Raw genomic sequence first — 19,615 nt, forward strand, 5'->3', positions numbered from 1 at the left:
ATTCCTAGGTAACCGTAAACAGTATTAATAATCTGGACCGGTTTTCCGGTCAAATGTGATGTCATGATTGCTACACGCAACGGCTGCCCTTTGCTGATAACGTAGGCTACATAACGGAGAGGCGGGACTGGTACCTTACAGAGCTGCTTAATGTCTGTGTTCAGTATCCGTGCAATACAGCACACTTGAGAAACTCAGGGATATTACGCTCCAGCCATGCGATACACTCTATATATATTCCTGTTATGCATCACCTATTGTGGTAAGTTTAACATATATAATTATGGTTTAATATGTACTGTCTGAAGTTTTTATATATAAAATAATGGGCTAATTATAAACAATTGAATGAAATACAAAAAGGTGTATTTTGCTGTTCGGTACTGTATTTATAAGGACAGTAAGGCTACCTAATTAGCGCATCTGTTAGGATAATAACGCATTTAGACATTATATACAACATTGCAATGTTTAGAACTCGTATGATGCTCGTCGTATGGTCAATGTCTAGACTTTAAGTGAATAGCAATTACTATACGAAATAGATAAACGTTATAATAGGTCTGGATGTCTGTTCTTTTAGTTGTACTGGTCAAGGGCGCACGGACATTAGATCATGTGGAGCGCTACGATGTCGTCCGACCTCAGAGACTGACTGGTCGGGTCAAAAGAAGCATTTTCTCAAACCAGGTGCTTACATCCCGTTATCTTTTCTCTATAATTATGTAACGGTGGTTCCTGTAAATTAGGGAAATACAGTATTTCAAATCCCCAATGAAGAGGGGGCTGTTATAAAGAGGAGAACAGCGTTTCATTGTCGACAACTAACAACATCTTACCTATAGGTTTATCCTGATGGGCTACAATATGTATTAACCATTTCTGGAGAGAACTACACAATTCATCTTGACAAGAATAGGTACATTATTTTTAACCATCCACTAATTACTAGATGTGTTTTGGTAGCAAGTTTAGTAGCAGTTATTTTAATTGTTATTTTCATAGGCAACTTATTGGGAGGCATTACACTGAAACGAACTATTCTGAAGATGGAAAGCGGGTGACAACATTTCCAAATTATGAGGTATCTGAGCCATTAAATATAATAGCCCAGATTTGTGTCACTTTGTTTTGTTTCATTGCATGCTGTGTACAGTATTTCAAGAGAAGCTCTAAACCAATACTTTTACTAATTTCAACTTCCTGTAGGACCACTGCTATTATCATGGTCATATTCAAGGCATTGAAGATTCATCCGTTAGTGTTGGAATCTGTTCTGGCATTAGGTAAGTGAGTATTTCAGCATATTTCCTGTTTACTATCGGCACTTTCTGAACTTTCTGAACTCGTTGGCAATCAATACATTTCTCAGGAAATCAAACTTCTCGTTTGAGAAATTCAAAATTGCTACATTTCCACATATGTGTAATTCAAATCACTGAGAAATTTGTGGTTGAAATAATTTTTGAAAGCGGTCTTAGACATTTAGAAATGTACCTGTCTTTTATGACGTAGCCTCTGCTGACATTTCACCTACAAGACAATGATTAGAGTTGCTATACTGAATAACTTACTGCCTTTTGATGTTGATTATTCATACTATATCATATAATTGGAGTAACAATGCTATTTTAATTGGGGAGAAACTGATTTGTCCGTGCCTTGCAACTCAACACTCAGTAAACCGCTCGCCGATGTGTCTTTCCAGTGGCTTTGTGAGGGCTGAGCAGAAGGTCTACTTGATTGAGCCTTTAGGAGACTCTGCCGATGGGGAGCATGCTCTGTACAGGCAGGAGCACCTCAGAGCCAACAGGGCCAGCTGTGGTCACTCCAACGACAGCACGGTCTATGACCATGACCAGGGCCCGGCCCCCAGACTCTCGGGCCTCTTCAAGTCCAAAGGCTGGGTATGCAGTTACTTACTACTGCTTCCTTTTGTTACTTAGTTGAAACAATGCACATCCAAAGATAGTGTTCAGGGTTCATGTTTTCTACTAGTTATATTTATCTTGTAAGGAGAGTCCAATGTTTTCTTATCTCCCTTTTTTTTCTTAGAAAAGTAAACCCATCACTGGGCCTGAAAGATTTGTGGAGATGTATCTGGTGGCTGACTACACAGAGGTATATTATGTATCAACATATATGTTATAGTTTGAAATGTTCCATTTGCACAAAAAGCTTATTTCCCTCAAATTTTGTGCACAAAATGATAATCCATCCACATGGCATATCAAGAAGCTGATTTAAACAGCACGATTATTACACAGGTGCACTTTGTGCTGTGGACAATAAAAGGCCACTCTAAAATGGGTAGTTTTGTCACACAACACAATGCTACAGATGTCTCAAGTTTTGAGGGAGCGTGCAATTGGCACACTGACTGCAGGAATGTCCACCAGAGCTGATGCCAGAGAATTTAAGGTTAATTTCTCTACCATAAGTCACTCCAACATTGTTTTAGAGAATTTGGCAGTACATCCAACCGGCCTCACAACAGCAGACCATGTGTAACCACCCCAGCCCAGGACCTCCACATCCGGCTTATTCACCTACAGGATCGTCTGAAACCAGTCACCAGGACAGCTGATGAAACTGAGGAGTATTTCTGTTTGTGATAATGCCCTTTTGTGGGTGGCTGGCTCCCAAGTGGGTGGGCCTGTGCCCTCCCAGGCCCACGCCGCTGCCCAGTCGTGTGAAAGCCATAGATTAGGGCCTACTGAATTTATTTCAATTGACTGATTTCCTTATATGAACTGTAACTCAGTAAAATGGTTGCATGTTGCATTTATATTTTTGTTCACTATATGTATTTTATTTTATTTTTCAGTCCAAAATATTTGGAAGCGAAACCAAAGCTCGGATGCTGGAAATTGCCAATCATGTTGATAAGGTACCTTTTCTAGGAAGTCATCTACTTGTTTGTCATTTTGTATGTTTGAATGTTGCATAAGCATAGTTAGGGCCAGGAGATTTACCTGACCAGGTCCAGGCTCTAGTTATAGGTTCTTAGGATGCTTTATTGAATTGCTTACTGTTTATATTCAGGGCTTAGGGCCAGGAGTTTTCCCACCTAGCTCTAGTACGTATAGCTTATATTCATGAAGGGGTTATTGAAAAGATCGCCGTCTCTGCTTCCTAGTTGTATCGGCCATTGAACATCCGGGTCATGCTGGTGGGGTTGGAGATGTGGACTACCAGGGATCACATTGACGTCACAGCCAGTCCTGAGAACACCCTGGATAGGTTTCTCCAGTGGCGTCAAGACGACCTTCTAAAGAGGGTAAAGCATGACAATGCCCAGTTTGTCACGTGAGTAATTAGCCTTATCTTTATTTTTTGTGTTGATGAAAGGAACTGGATTGCAATTAATCACAATTTTTCCATGACATTATTGTTTGATATTATGTACTGCAAAAAATGTAAATATAAAATGTTGTTTTTAATGCATAAAATTGGAACGATGGACAAATGTCTCGTTTTGTGTGGTTTGCAAAGCTAATCACAGTTCTAAAGCTTTCCCCCAACATTTTGTTGTCGTTTTTAACAGTGGTAAAGATTTCTTGGGCGATACTGTCGGACTGGCAAATAAACTTGCCATGTGCACTGGAAGTTCAGGTGCAGTCAACCAGGACCACAATAGAAACCCAATTGGCATTGCCTCGACCATCGCTCATGAGATGGGCCACAACCTGGGCATGTCCCATGATACTTCAGGCTGCACCTGTGGGACATCGCTGTACAACGACAACTGTGTCATGGCAGATCGGCTCAGGTAAAGACAAAAACACTTATACATTACACAATTACTCACACATTGACAAATTGAGGCATTTCCTATGTTATTATGTTAATCATTCTAAAGTGAGCCATCATTCCCACACCTTCAGGTCAGTGTACCCAGAGCTGTTCAGTGGCTGCAGTCAGGAGCAGCTGAGTGACTTCCTGGAGAGAGCCAATCCCAGCTGTCTGCTGGACACACCCGGCTCTGACAGGCTGTATGTGGGGCCTGCCTGTGGCAATGCCTTCCTGGACCCTGGAGAGGAGTGTGACTGTGGAACTGTGGAGGTTAGTCAGGCTCCATGTACAATACCAGTCAAAAGTTTGGACACACCTACTCATTGAAGTGTTTTTCTTTATTTGTACTATTTTCTACATTGTAGAATAATAGTCAAGACATAAAAACTATGAAATAACACATATGGAATCATGTAGTAACCAAAAAAGTGTTAAACAAATAAAAATATATTTGAGATTTGAGATTCTTCAAAGTAGCCACCCTTCGCCTTGATGACAGCTTTGCACACTCTTGGCATTCTCTCAACCAGCTTCATAAGGTAGTCACCTGGAATGCATTTCAATTAACAGGTGTGCCTTGTTAAAAGTTAATTTGTGGAATTTCTGCATTTGAGACAATCAGTTGTGTTGTGACAAGGTAGGGGTGGTATACAAAAGATAGCCCTATTTAGTAAAAGACCAAGTCAAATAAGCGAAGAGAAACGACAGTCCATCATTACTTTAAGACATGATGGTCAATCAATCCAGAAAATGTCAAGAACTTTGAAAGTTTCTTCAAGTGCACTTGCAATAACCATCAAGCTCTATGATGAACCTGGCTCTCATGAGGACCGCCACAGGAAAGGAAGACCCAGAGTTACTTCTGCTGCAGAGGATAAGTTCATTAGAGTTACCAGCCTCAGATTGCAGCCCAAATAAATGCTTCACCCAAATAAATGAGTTCAAGTAACATACACATCTCAACATCAACTGTTCAGAGGAGACTGCATGAATCAGGCCTTCATGGTCCAATTGCTGCAAGGAAACCACTACTAAAGGACACCAATAAGAAGAAGAGATTTGCTTGGGCCAAGAAACGCGAGCAATGGACATTAGACTGGTTGAAATCTGTCCTTTGGTCTGATGAGTCCAAATTTGAGATTTTTGGTTCCAACCGCCGTGTCTTTGTGAGATGCAGAGTAGGTGAAAGGATGATCTCTGCATGTGTGGTTCCCACCGTGAAGCATGGAGGAGGAGGTGTGGGGGTGCTTTGCTAGTGACTCTGTCTGTGATTTATTTAGAATTCAAGGCACACTTAACCAGCATGGCTACCACAACACTCAGCAGCATACGCCATCCCATCTGGTATGTGCTTAGTGGGACTATCATTTGTTTTTCAACAGAACAATGACCCAACACACCTCCAGGCTGTGTAAGGGCTATTTGACCAAGGAGAGTGATGGAGTGCTGCATCAGAGGACCTGGCCTCCACAGTCACTCGACCTCAACCCAATTGAGATGGTTTGGGATGAGTTGGACTGCAGAGTGAAGGAAAAGCAGCCAACAAGTGCTCAGCTTATGTGGGAACTCCTTCAAGACTATTGGAAAAGCATTCCTCATGAAGCTGGTCGAGAGAATGCCAAGAGTGTGCAAAGCTGTCATCAAGGCAAAGAGTGGCTACTTTGAAAAATCTAAAACCCTTGAATGAGTAGGTGTGTCCAAACTTTTGACTGGTACTGTATGTACACTGCCATTGATTATATTGTCTTACACTATTCCTCTGACTCAATCAAAGGTTTGGCTTTGTTATAAGGATGACAAACATTTTCAAAAGCTTATGAAAGGGAGACAAAATATACACATGCATGAATGCTTTGCACCGTAAATGACATTTTTGGGATGACTGACTTTTTATAAAAGATTAATTTGACAGTGGTAAGATGAAATTGTTATTTTGTCTTTTGTCTCGGCCTGGTGTGTCTTTTGTCCCTCCCAGGAGTGTAAGAATCCCTGCTGTGACCCCACAACCTGTCGCCTCACTGAGGGGTCCAGCTGTGATCATGGAACATGCTGCGAAAACTGCCAAGTACGTGCATTTTTTATCTTTATGTCAAGCCATATTCAAATCTGGGTGCTTTATTAAACGTATGATTGAATGACTCAGACCAGGTGGTAACGTCCATCTCTGATCTCTCTCTGCTCACCACAACTCAGACAGACACACCCAACCAACAACAACTAATAACCACCAGCATAAAAAATAACATAGCCATAAGAGAAGTAGGGTTCGGCTCCATAAAGAACAGATGGGTGGATTGAGAAACCAGGGTTGGAATACTAGCAATAATACCAGGAAACAGACTGATGCCCTTGTGTTTCCCTGTACTGTACTGTCCATATCCTTCCTCAATATGACAGTCAGGGGACTGTAAGAAGCGGGCCTAGTCAGTCATCAAATAAAATCTGTACTGTATGAACCAAACTTGCCATCTAACCAAGAATCATACACTTTGCTGTAGTAGTAGTGTCAGATTTTTAGCAGACAATTTTTGTTAGCTGTATTAGTTATTAATCTGTTATGATGTTACTTACTCAACCAATGAACTATTTGTTCTCCATTCAACCTTCAGCTTAAACAGGCAACCAGTTTGTGTAGAACAGCTTCCAGTGATTGTGACCTGGCAGAGTATTGCACTGGAACTTCAGAGCATTGCCCAGAAGATACCTTCAAAATGAACGGGAAACCTTGCAACTATAGTCAGGGGTACTGCTACAATGGGCAATGCCCAACACTTCAGCAACACTGCAAGAGACTGTGGGGACCAGGTACTTGTCTTTACTGTTTTAAGTATATAGCCAATGATGTTTCTTCCACTCGTGATGGAAAACTGGATCTATCAATTATCTATTAATTTACACTACACGAGTTACGACACAGCGTAACCATCCATAGCCGTATGACGCTATTTCATTAACACAAAGCAGAACTCTTCCAGAAACAAAATAGGCCTAGATATAATCTCATTCAGTTAGTGCAAGTTAAACGTCATATTGTGATTTGTGCAATGATGATAATCTGCAGTAAGAATTCCTGTCATATCCTGTGGAACCAAAAAGTCATAACTGTCATCTCTCTTATCTTCTAGCGGCACAAGTAGGCACGGATTCCTGCTTTAATCTAAACCTGGGTGGCATCGAAGGAGCCCACTGCGGAAGGACCAAATACGGCTTTGCGCGTTGCACGCCACAGTATGTCCACTCCCATCTGTCACATTGACTTCCTGTGTTTTGACATTTCCATTTCCTGACATTTCCCATCACAATATGACCACACAATGTCCCTCCCAAGGCAATTTACAAATAATAGAAAACAGCTATTACAAGACTTCCGTAAGTGTGTGTTGTTAAGAAACACATTGCCATATTATTCTCTTCTCCTAGGAATATAAAATGTGGAACGCTATTTTGCTCGGGAGGGGATGAGTATCCCATCACTGGGCAGAAGGCCTCCTATACAATGAGGGGAACATGCAACATAGCAGTGGACCAGGATAAGATAAGAGCCCTCGACATGGTCCCGACAGGAACCAAATGTGGAATGAATGAGGTAAGACTGTTTCGGAATTCCAAATCATCCCTCGAGAGAGAGCCTATTGGAATTCCTATGAGTGTGCAAATGAAGTGAACAATTCATCTTTGTTTCCATAGGTTTGCTATGATCACAAATGCCAAGATGTCAAAGTCTATGGTCAAACGGAGGACTGTTCATCAAAATGCCACAACAATGGGGTGAGTGCATTGATTGTTGATTTTGAGTTGTCAGTAAACTTCCGCTCGAATTGTTTGGACGTAGTCATCACAATCATCGCTCACTTTTGTTAGATTTGCAACAACAAGGGACAGTGCCACTGTAACCCAGGTTGGGCTCCACCCTACTGTGACGTCAAGTATTCAGACGTGCCTCAAGGTATGCCTCATTCACTCCGTTGTGACATGCATTGTGGTTTATGTATTTCATATCATGCGTTACATTTTGTAAAGGTAAACCTGAACAGTTGACAAAAATGGACATCTTTTAATGATTAGTAATGTTTTGGTTTTGCAGACCAGTTTGGGGTGGTAGCTGGTGTCTCTGCAGCGATAGCTGTCTTGTTGCTGCTTACTTTCCTGGTTGCAGGACTGATGTGCTGCAAGAAGGACAAGAGAGAGAACTACATTTCCAAAAGGCAAGTTTTTTTCCCGCCAACGTATTATTTGTATTTTTTTTGTGAATGCCTCTTCAGTTGTCATTTCAAATGATTTGGTACACGATCAACATATTGATGTGTTATATATTGATCTGTATTTGAAGGAAAGCCCACTCTACTCCGGGCCAGTTGAACCCAATGTTCCAGGAGAGGAGTGGAAAGGGTAATCCTCTTAGCAAGCCCCCCCAAATCAGCCAACCCACCTTCATGGAGTCATCTGCAACACAAGCCTGCACCCCTCTGTCTGTCACTGTGGTCCCTTCCAGGCCCCCTCCACAGGTGAGCTACATTACCACAACATTATCTCAACATTGCCACTAGTCCAGGCAGATAGATAAAGGCCTATTATGTGGAGTCACTAGTAGTATCATGTTACACATAACATACACATACTGTTGAAGTCGGAAGTTTACATACACTAAGGTTGGAGTCATTAAAACTCGTTTTTCAACCACTCCACAAATTTCTTGTTAACAAACTATAGCTTAGGCAAGTGGTTAGGACATCTACTTTGTGCATGACACAAGTCATTTTTCCAACAATTGTTTACAGACAGATTATTTCACTGTATCACAATTATATCACAATTCCAGTGGGTCAGAAGTTTACATACACTAAGTTGACTGTCCCTTTAAACAGCTTGGAAAATTCCAGAAAATGATGTCATGGCTTTAGAAGCTTCTGATAGGCTAATTGACATAATTTGAGTCCATTTGAGGTGTACCTGTGGATGTATTTCAAGGCCTACCTTCAAACTCATTGCCTCTTTGCTTGACATCATGGGAAAATCAAAAGAAATCAGCCAAGACCTCAGAAAAGAAATTGTAGACCTCCACAAGTCTGGTTCATCCTTGGGAGCAATTTCCAAACGCCTGAAGGTACCACGTTCATCTGTACAAACAATAGTACACAAGTATAAACACCATGGGACCACGCAGCCGCCATACCGCCCAGGAAGGAGACGTGTTCTGTCTCCTAGAGATGAACGTACTTTGGTGCGAAAAGTGTCAATCAATCCCAGAACAACAGCAAAGGACCTTGTGAAGATGCTGGAGGAAACTGGTACAAAAGTATCTATATCCACAGTAAAACGAGTCCTATATCGACATAACCTGAAAGGCCGCTCAGCAAGGATGAAGCCACTGCTCCAAAACCGCCATAAAAAAGCCAGACTACGGTTTGCAACTGCACATGGGAAAAAATATCGTACTTTTTGGAGAAATGTCCTCTGGTCTGATGAAACAAAAATAAAACTGTTTGGCCATAATGACCATTGTTTTGTTTGGAGGAAAAAGGGGGAGGCTTGCACGCAGAAGAACCATCCCAACCGTGAAGCACTGGGGTGGCAGCATCATGTTGTGGGGGTGCTTTGCTGCAGGAGGGACTGGTGCACTTCACAAAATAGATAGCATCATGAGGCAAGAAAATTATTTGGATATATTGAAGCAACATCTCAAGACATCAGTCAGGAAGTTAAAGCTTGGTCGCAAATGGGTCTTCCAAATGGACAATGACCCCAAGCATACTTCCAAAGTTGTGGCAAAATGGCTTAAGGACAACACATTCAAGGTATTGGAGTGGCACAAAGCCCTGACCTCAATCCCATAGAAAATTGGTGGGCAGAACTGAAACAGCGTGTGTGAGCAAGGAGGCCAACAAAACTGACTCAGTTACACCAGCTCTGTCAGGAGAAATGGGCCAAAATTCACCCAACTTAATGTGGGAAGCTTGTGGAAGGCTACCTGAAACATTTGACCCAAGTTAAACCATTTAAAGGCAATGCTACCAAATACTAATTGAGTGTATGTAAACTTCTGACCCACTGGGAATGTGAGGAAAGAAATAAAAGCTGAAATAAATCCTCTGCTATTATTCTGACATTTCACATTCTTATAATAAAGTGGTGATCCTAATTTAAGACAGGGAATTTTTACTAGGATTAAATGTCAGGAATTGTGAAAAACTGAGTTTAATTATATTTTGCTAAGGCCTATGTAAACTTCAACTGTATGTAGTTCCTATGTAATATATAATAATATCAACAAGAATTGAAACAGCTGCTGAACTTGTAGAGTTACCCACTTTACTTTAGGCAGGCTATGTTTTGAGTAAACTAAGGATATTTGGAAAGGAAAATAAATGCAGACTAAGTGGAGAGCAATATTCTGTCTTACAGCCACCAAAGAGCTTGCCTGCAGTGCTGCCACAGTCTTGCATTGAACCGGTGAGCTATGCCAATTGAAATACTGAAACATATCATGTTACTAAACTCAGGAATCTTAGAAACGTACTGTATACTGACGTACCAAACTTGTACAAACAGTTTCTTTATTACATTTTTTTATCAGACTAAACCCCTACCTCCACCAAAGCCTTTGCCGACTCTGAGTAGCACACCGGTAAGTCATTTCAGCCATTACAGTTAATAACTTGTTGACATTTAATAACAACTGTATAACAATTAACTACGTGGTCTCTACACAGTCTTATCATGAACTCATTATCAATTGCTGTATATTGTTCTGTTAGAAAATCAAGCATGTTGTCCTAGTGCCACCAGTCAAGGCCACAGCACCAATGGTACCCAGCAAATACCCACAGGTAAGTGTTCATTTAACACACTTATTGTAGTCATGTCTTTTGTCTCCTGAAACCATGACATAGCACAAAAGTAAAATAAAAAAATTACTTTGTTGGTAATTCCTTATGAAACCAGAATTGAAGGGCATGTTTCAAGATGGCCGTCTAACTGATGTGTGTTCAGCAGACCTCAGGAGGAGCAGGCCACAAGATTGCACTGAAGCCTCCCCCCATGCCACGTCGATGATGACTACTGCATGTGCATATGTTGACTCATAGGAAGACAGACCTTTGATGAGTCCAGTTCTTGTTTCAGACTCTAGGAGGTCCTGAATGACCGAGCCTAATATCAACTGTGGAGAATGTCTTTGAAAACTCAACATCAACATAGTGATGTCTCAGAATGTGCTTCTCAACCACTGTGGAAAAGTGGTTTGGAAAATGCTGGAACAGATTGCTGGTGCATTTCTCATGCAGTGTTTTTCTTTCTTCAATTACTGTATGGTAGAAAACATGTTACAGTAGACCATTCCCTTTGACATGAACCTAGCAGTTGCACTTAGGTTGCCTCTGTTTACACTTTTTACAAGGGGGAAAGCCTAATTCTACTTTGGAATTCCTGTACTTATGAATGTTAATTTACTGTTTCATGATCTCAAGCCAGTGTGCCTTTAAAAAAATAAGTATTACATTGATGTATGTTCTTTTTTCAAGATATTACAAATGAATGGTACATATGAGAGGTACAGTGCCTTCAGAAAGTATTCACACCTCTTGACTTTTTCCACATTTTGTTGTGTTACAAAGTGGGATATAAATGGATTTAATTGTCATTTATTGTCAACGATCTACACAAATCTAATGTCAAAGTGGAATATCTTGATTTAGATAAGTATTCAACCTGAGTCAATACATGTTAGAATCACCTTTTGCAGCAATTACAGCTGTGAGTCTTTCTGGGTAATTTTAAGGGCCAGATTCCGACCCGAGTTAAGCACATAAATGGAACGTAATTCCTTTTTCTGCACTTTTCTCTATGCGTATTCTGACCTTGAACTTAAGCAGGAGAATAGCATGCTATTCAGTTTGGGTAGACATCGAATAAATGAAGGTGTGTCTACAGATATGCCATACTCTGACCTTGACTTAATTCCCTAATAATTCCACCACATTTACATGCGAGGAAACCATGAATAGGGTCTAACAAACCTACCGGCTCCAAGTGGATGGAAATAACACTATTCTCTCCATGCACTATAATTTACAACTTGATAACAGCTATTGATAAGTGCTACAGAAATGAGTAATCTGTTTGGATAAGAGAGTTGTACAAACAAAAATATAAACGCAACATGAAACAATTTAAAAGATTTTCCTGAGTTACAGTTCATATAAGGAAATCAGTCAATTTAAATAAATTCATTAGGCCCTAGTCACATGACTGGGAATACAGATATGCATCAGTTGGTGAAGGATACCTTAGAAAAAACGTAGGGTCGGTTAGATGAATGGCACGACAATGGGCCTCAGGATAGCTTATGCCTGCCCATACCATAACCCCAATGCCACTCTGTTCACAATGTTGACATCAGCAAACCGCTCGCCCACACGATCCCATCTTCCCAGTACAGGTGAAACAGGGATTCATCCATGAAGAGGACACTTCTCCAGCAAGCCAGTAGCCATCGAAGGTGAGCATTTGCCAACTGAAGTTGGTTACGATGCCAAACTGCAGTCAGGTCAAGAACCTGGTGAGGACGACAAGCACCCAGATGAGCTTCCCTGAGATTGTTTCTGACAGTTTGTGCAGAAATTCTTTTGTTGTACAAACCTATAGTTTCATCAGATGTCCAGGTGGCTGGTCTCAGACGATCCCACATGTCAAGAGGCCAGATGTGGAAGTCCTGGGCTGGCATGGTTACACGTGGACTGCAGTTGTGAGGCCGGTTGGACGCACTGCCAAATTCTCTAAAACGACGTTGAATGCAGATTATGGTAGAGAAATGAACATTAAATTCTCTGGCAACAGCTCTGGTGGACATTCCTGTAGTCAGCATGCCAATTGCACACTCCCTCAACTTGAGACGTGGCATTGTGTTGCGTGACAAAACTGCACATTTTAGAGTGGCCTTTTACTGTTCCAAGCACAAGCTTCTTGATATGTCACACGTGTCAGGTGGATGGATTATCTCGGCAAATGAGAAATGCTCACTAACAGGGATGTAAAGAAATTTGTGCACAAAATTTGAGAGAAATAAGCTTTTTGTGCGTATGAAAATTTTGGGGGATATTTTATTTCAGCTCATGAAACATGGGACCAACGCTTTACATGTTGAGTTTGTATTACACCCTAATATTTATTGTACACTATTCTCCCTATTGTAATTATATGTACACTAATCTTCCAACATTACATGGGGTTTAAGAAATTAAATGGCAATTTTCAGAATTAATCAAAACACTTTTATTTTTTTGGTGTGTGAAGGCTTTCCAAGACATTTTTTTGGTAACCCTAAATCATCTATGAGATGAGTATTTTTAAATCTACCAATTGGTACGGAGACTAATATGCATATATTTTGATAACTTTTTTTCATTGATCCCTATATTCTGGACCTGTACTCTATATATTTTCTCTTACACCTTATTCAAAGGGATAGCTGAAGTTCAATGTACTGAAATCCTTACTGAATGAAAACTCCATAAGAAAATCTGTTGGCCAGCAAGTGGGGCAGATTTCAGCGGTTGAATTACATTTATTCAGAGCTCGTAAGGGAACCACGCCTGCAAAGCCGGTTATGCACTTTCATAAGGTAAGTCTGAATACCAACTACTGAGAAGTGCATAGGAAAGGTGTGAGTAAGAAAGGTGTAATTTCCTAAGTCGTAATCGGGCCCTAAGAGCGTTGCACACCTGGATTGTACAATATTTGCCCATTTTATTCTTTAAAAAATGATTCATGCTGTGTCAAGTTGGTTGTTGGTCATTCCTAGACAGCCATTTTCTTGCCGTTTTCAAGCTGATTTAGGTCAAAACTGTAACTAGGCCACTCAGGAACATTCAATGTCGTTTTGGAAAGCAACTCTAGTGTGTATTTGGTCTTGTATTTTCGGTAATTGTCCTGTTGAAAGATGAATTTGTTTCCCAGTGTCTGTTGGAAAGCAGACTGAACCAACTTTTCCTCTAGGGTTTTGCCTGTGCGTAGCTCTATTCCATTTATTTTATCCCAAGAATAGCCATAACATGATGCAGCCACCACCATGCTTGAAAATATGAAGACTAGTACTTAATGTTGTGTTGCTCCATAATACTTTGTATTAAGGACAAAAAATATATTTTCATGGTATCCAATTGGTAATTACAGTCTTGTCTCATCGCTGCAACTCCTGTATGGACTTCGGGAGAGGCGAAGGTCGAGAGCCCGTGCGTCCTCCAAAACACAACCCAACCAAACCACACTGCTTCTTGACACAATACCCACTTAACCTGGAAGCCAGCCGCACCAATGTGTCGGAGGAAACACCGTACACCTAGCGACTGTGTCAGCGTGTACTGCGCCCAGGCTGCCACAGGAGTCGCTAGTGCGCAATGGGACAAGGACATCCCTGCCAAGCAAACCCTCCCCTAACCCGGACGACGCTGGGCCAATTGTACGCCGCCCCATGAGTCTCCCGGTAGACAGAGCCTGGACTCGAACCCAGAATCTCTAGTGGCACAGCTAGCACTGCGATGCAGTGACTTAGACCACTGCGCCACTCGGGAGGCCCTGCACAATTCTTATAGGTATACTCAATGTCTGTTCGTTTTTTTTGCCTATCTACAAATATATGTCCTTCTTTGCGAATCATTGGAAAACCTCCCTGGTCTTTGTGGTTGAAACTGTGCTTGAAATTCACTGCTCGGCTGAGGGACCTTACAGATAATTGTGTGGGGTACAGAGCTGGGGTGGTCATTTAGAAATCAAGTTAAACACTTTTATTGCACACAGTGTAGAAAAGGCTTTAATTTGCTCACACTTTTTAGTTAACTTACCCTTTAATTGCATTTTTTGTTAACTGTTCCTTTATTTGCTGAGCCATAGAGATGTATAGAGATCCCAACATATCAGTCTTCAATGGCGCTGCCAATGTAATACAGGCTTTTGGGCACTAGATATCTCAATACATCTCAATGCTCTGAGTGCACCTGCAACCCATTCACTTGTTAAATACTGGAGTTCCTTCGTTTTTCAGTTCAGTACCAAACAATCCAGGCAGTTGTAAAGAACCTCTCCAGCATTATCCATTTTATTTATGTTATCTGTATGTGTGTCACCCAAAATATTGTTAACATTTTTCATGTACGTATAGATGCACATTTTAAGATGTGCTGTGTATAATTTAGTGGTGAAATGCTTGACAAGTGATATGTTTATGATCCAAGATATGTGAATTCTTTGTAACATTTCCTAATGCAGATATATTTTACTTTCTATTTCCTGTTTATCATTTAGCACACATACTCAAGTCAAGGGAAAATAAGATGGAATATGTTTGATTGACCCTCTAAAATGCAACCTCAAGTCGCTCTCCCTATCCTTGTCCTCTAACCGGGACACCTGCACCTGTATCAGCTCCTTCCTCACCCAGTGCATTCAAAATAGAAAATAACAAATGGTCCTTTGGCTGGATATGGAGCGGGACACGTGTTCCCATGGATAGGGACCTCAAATCCTCCACCCTCAATGGCGAACTACAGCCTGACTCCGCCAAAGTGGGCCCGGCCCATGTGAGATGCAAGCAAGTTGAACCTTCACTGTCTCAGCCAAGTGCAGCAAGCGCACATTCAGCAGGAGCTAGGCCTAAAGAGGAGCCTGTTTTGGGTGGGAAGAGACGGAGGGGGAAACCGCCCCCAGACCATTTGAGAGACAGTGACGTTTACCCCCACATAACCCGATCTCAGGAGAGATTATCCACGCAACCACAGCGGCCTACCTGGCTCAACACTCTCCATCCAAGCCCTATTCCTCAAAGCCTATGGAGGCCCCAACACAAGAAGGCCTGCCATTTCACCAGTCTCTGGAAGACTCCTCACGGTGGAGGCACACTGGGGGATCAGAACAACATTCTGATACATCTCTCGTATCCACTAAATCATCTCATTCAATGAGAACAGAGGGCCGCTCTTCATACCGGTCATCTCAGAGCCGTGCGAGTGTATGGAGTGGAGTCCCATCAGAGGCCCTGAGTGACTCAAGCTGCCGCTCTCAGGAAGTGTATGAAGCTCCTCAAACTAAAGGTAAAACGACAAATCATAAAGGACACTCAAGTTGACGAGGAGTGTCGACGCTTGGACACCCAAACGCGACAAGCCTTTGAACCACATGAAATCATAGCCAAACGGCTAGAAAGACAGTGACGTCGAAGGCAAGTTGAAAGGGATCTGGAGGAGGCTTAGATGATAGCAGCCTTCTTAGAAAGGAACCAACAGAAAAGCGGTGAATCTGACCCACAGCAACAAGAACAAATGGTTGAGCCTGACCCCCACCATAGAGCTCATGGCCCTCTTCAACAGCGGGACGGGGCTTACAGGAGTAGGCAGAGCACCACAACCTGTCATGTTGTTATTCTCCTCTGCCAGTGAGTCAGAGGGGGGGTCACAGGTTCAAGATCCAGACCAGGAGGAGATGCGTAGCGGTCTAAGGCACTGCATCGCAGTGTTGCGGCATCACTACAGCCTGGGGTTCGATTTCACCTTTATTTAACCAGACAGGCCAGTTGAGAACAAGTTCTCATTTACAACTGCGACCTGGCCAAGATAAAGCAAAGCAGTGCGACACAAGCAACAACACAGAGTTACACATGGAATAAACAAACATACAGTCAATAACACAATAGAAAAGTCTATATACAGTGTGTGCAAATGAGGTAAGATTAGGGAGGTAAGGCAATAAATAGGCCGTAGTGGCGAAGTAATTACAATTTAGCAATTAAACACTGGAGTGATAGATGTGCAGAAGATGAATGTGCAAGTGGAGATACTGGGGCGCAAAGGAGAAAAAATATTTTAAAAAGTCCGTGACCGGGAGTCCCATAGGGCGGCGCACAATTGGCCCATCGTCCTCTGGGTTAGGGGAGGGTTTGGCCAGGGGGGTTTTACTTGGATAATCTAGCAAGTGCTTGTGGAGGGCCAGGTGCCTGCAGGCTGACTAAGGTCGTCGGTTGAACTGTGTTTCCTCCGACACATTGGTGGGTGCAGCTGGCTTCCGGGTTAAGCGAGCGGGTGCTAATAAGCGCGGTTTGGTGGGTCATGTTTCTGGGGACATATGACTCGACCTTCGCATCTCCCAAACCCGTAGGGGAGTTGCAGCGATGAGACAAGATTGTAATCACGAAATTGGGGAGAAAAAGAGGGGTAAAAAAAATTAGGAGATGCCGGTTCAAGATGAGGAGTCAGAGAAGTGAGAGGTTCAAGATCCGGCTGGATCACAGGATTAGTTACCATCACCATGATCTCCTTCAACATCACTTTATCGGTCTCTTCCTACACCCGGCCCGAAACCACCACTTCGTCCACAGACTAGTAGGGTTCAAACCCCACCTTCTCCTACACCACGCCCGGCTCCAAAACCACCTCAGCAGATTGGTGTCCAAAGTAGAGGTCGACCAATTATGATTTTTCAACACCGGTACCGATTATTGGAGGACCAAAAAATGCCGATACCGATTAATCTGCAGATTTTTATATATATATATATATATATTTGTAATAATGACAATTAGAACAATACTGAATGAACAATGAACCCTTTTATTTTAACTTAAATAAATAAAATCTATTTAGTCTCAAATAAATAATGAAACATGTTCAATTTGGTTTAAATAATGCAAAACAGTGTTGGAGAAGAAAGTAAAAGTGCAATATGAGCCATGTAAAAAAGCTAACGTTTAAGTTCCTTGCTCAGAACATGAGAACATATCAAAGCTGGTGGTTCAATATTCCCAGTTCTTCAATATTCCCAGTTAAGACGTTTTAGGTTGTGGTTATTATAGAAATTCTGACTCGTCGACTATCTCTCCCTATACCATTTGTATTTCAAATACCTTTGACTATTGGATGTCTTATAGGCACTTTAGTATTGCCAGCCTAATCTCGGGAGTTGATAGGCTTGAAGTCATAAACAGCGCTGTGCTTCAAGCATTGCTAAGAGCTGCTCGCAAACGCAATAAAGTGTTGTTTGAATGAATTCTTCGAGCCTGCTGCTGTTTACCACCACTCTAGTCAGACTGCTCTATCAAATATCAAATCATAGACTTAATTACACACAGAAATATGAGCCTTTGGTCATTAATATGGTAAAATCCGGAAACTATCATTTCGAAACAAAACGTTTATTCTCAGTGAAATACGTAACCATTCCGTATTTTGTTGAATGGGTGGCAACCCTAAGTCTAAATATTGCTGTTACATTGCACAACCTTTAATTACGGTCTTTGTTAGGAAGAAACACTGTTCGCAACGAGCCAGGAGTCCCAAACTGTGGCATATGTCCTGACTCTGCTTGCACTGAACGCAAAAGTGACACAATTTCCCTAGTTAATATTGCCTGCTAACATGCCTGCTAACATGCATTTATGCAAATATGCAGGTTTAAAAAATATATACTTTTGTGTATTGATTTAAAGAAAGGTATTGAGGTTTATGGTTAGGTATATTTGTGCAACGGATGTGCTTTTTTGCGAATGCGCTTTTGTTAAATCATCACTCGTTTGGCGAAGTTGAATTAGGCTGTGATTCGATGATAAATTAACCAGCACCGCATTTATTATATGCAACGCAGGACAAGCTAGTTAACCTAGTAATATCATCAACCATGTGTAGTTAACTAGTGATTATGTTAAGATAGTTTTTTATAAGATAAGTTTAATGCTAGCTAGCAACTTACCTTGGCTCATTGCAGCCACAAGATCCTTTTGACGCTGCACTCGCGTAACAGGTGGTCAGCCTGCCACGCAGTTTCATGGATTGCAACGTAATCGGCCATAATCGGCGTCCAAAAAGGCTGATTACCGATCGTTTCCAATGATAACTAGTAAGGTCCAAATGAGGGAGCTACTCCAGCCTTCCCTGCTTAGCTGGGTTCCAAACCCACCTCAAGCTTCTGGGCCACACCCACCAGAAAAATGCCAGGGGGCCAAGTCTGGCCCTGGCTCTGAACCACCAGCACAACTATCCTCTCGGGCCTTCCACTAAGCAACTGGCAGGGGTGGAGCACCCTAGCTCCTTTCTCTAACTATACGCTACCACTGCCAGACAATGGGGCCAACATGATGGAGCTCCTTGTCGCCTCCGCTTATGGTATACCCAGGCCTAAGCTGTCTTACTTCGAAAGTGGGAAAGGGAGTGCTTTCATCCCCTTGAAAATAGCGCTAGACAGGCTCCTAGGTAACCATGGTCACCTCTGAAAGCAGTACAAGTTTCAAGTGCTCCTGGATCGTCTGGAACTTCCAAGTGCACAGAAACTGGCGAAATCATGCATGTACGAAACCAGGCGATACACCTCAGCTCTCAATGCCAAGTATGGGCAGCCCTGTCAGCTCGTACAGAGTGAAATTGGCAACATCTTCAATGTGCCACGTGAGGGTAGATGCCACAGCCTTCTAAGAATTAGCCCTCTCCATCCAATTGTTGATGGGCATTTCTGCGGACATTGAAAGGTGACCAGGGCGATGAGCTCAAGTGTGATCACATGAACTGGTTGCTGGGTAAACTTCCACCTGCATACCGTGATGGGTTTATTGAGAACTGCTTGAGTTGTGGTATCTTAGGAGATAGAGTAGGCCAAATCTATACCCTCCAGAACCTGTCTGATTGGTTGCTGGTGAAAGCAAAGGCCAAAAGACTCTCTCAGACAGCTTCTGTCCACTACCAGGACAAGAAGGAAGTTAACTGGAAATAACCACGTTGCCTGGGTACCACCAACATGTTCCTGACCAGTGAACTTGACAAACAAGCCAGTTACAGCTCTGTGTGGT

General features: G+C 42.1%; 1 protein-coding gene across 1 annotated transcript; it reads left to right on the forward strand.

The window, feature by feature from the left end:
• The first annotated feature begins 21 nt into the window (after positions 1-21).
• LOC129829257 (disintegrin and metalloproteinase domain-containing protein 8-like) lies at positions 22-11,740 on the forward strand. The gene is made up of 23 exons (XM_055890959.1): positions 22-262; positions 584-690; positions 846-919; positions 1,006-1,084; positions 1,210-1,286; positions 1,709-1,907; positions 2,056-2,121; positions 2,828-2,890; positions 3,140-3,309; positions 3,548-3,772; positions 3,888-4,065; positions 5,771-5,860; positions 6,405-6,600; positions 6,921-7,023; positions 7,216-7,381; positions 7,483-7,563; positions 7,657-7,741; positions 7,880-8,000; positions 8,126-8,300; positions 10,198-10,245; positions 10,370-10,420; positions 10,551-10,622; positions 10,786-11,740. Exons 1-23 carry the CDS (start codon positions 217-219, stop codon positions 10,846-10,848), a joined length of 2,535 nt encoding a protein of 844 aa, XP_055746934.1. The 5' UTR covers positions 22-216; the 3' UTR covers positions 10,849-11,740.
• Positions 11,741-19,615: the final 7,875 nt, after the last annotated feature.

This window comes from Salvelinus fontinalis, chromosome 30 (assembly GCF_029448725.1).
Source record: "Salvelinus fontinalis isolate EN_2023a chromosome 30, ASM2944872v1, whole genome shotgun sequence".
NCBI classification, from domain to species: Eukaryota; Metazoa; Chordata; class Actinopteri; order Salmoniformes; family Salmonidae; genus Salvelinus; species Salvelinus fontinalis.

What these genes read in the sequence shown, in the direction of transcription:
- LOC129829257 (XM_055890959.1), top strand. Translation starts at nt 217, where the DNA reads ATGCGATACACTCTATATATATTCCTGTTATGCATCACCTATTGTG. An exon ending in CATGCTGCGAAAACTGCCAA is followed by an intron (nt 5,861 to 6,404) that starts GTACGTGCATTT and finishes TTCAACCTTCAG; the next exon opens with CTTAAACAGGCAACCAGTTT. An exon ending in CAAAATGCCACAACAATGGG is followed by an intron (nt 7,564 to 7,656) that starts GTGAGTGCATTG and finishes CACTTTTGTTAG; the next exon opens with ATTTGCAACAACAAGGGACA.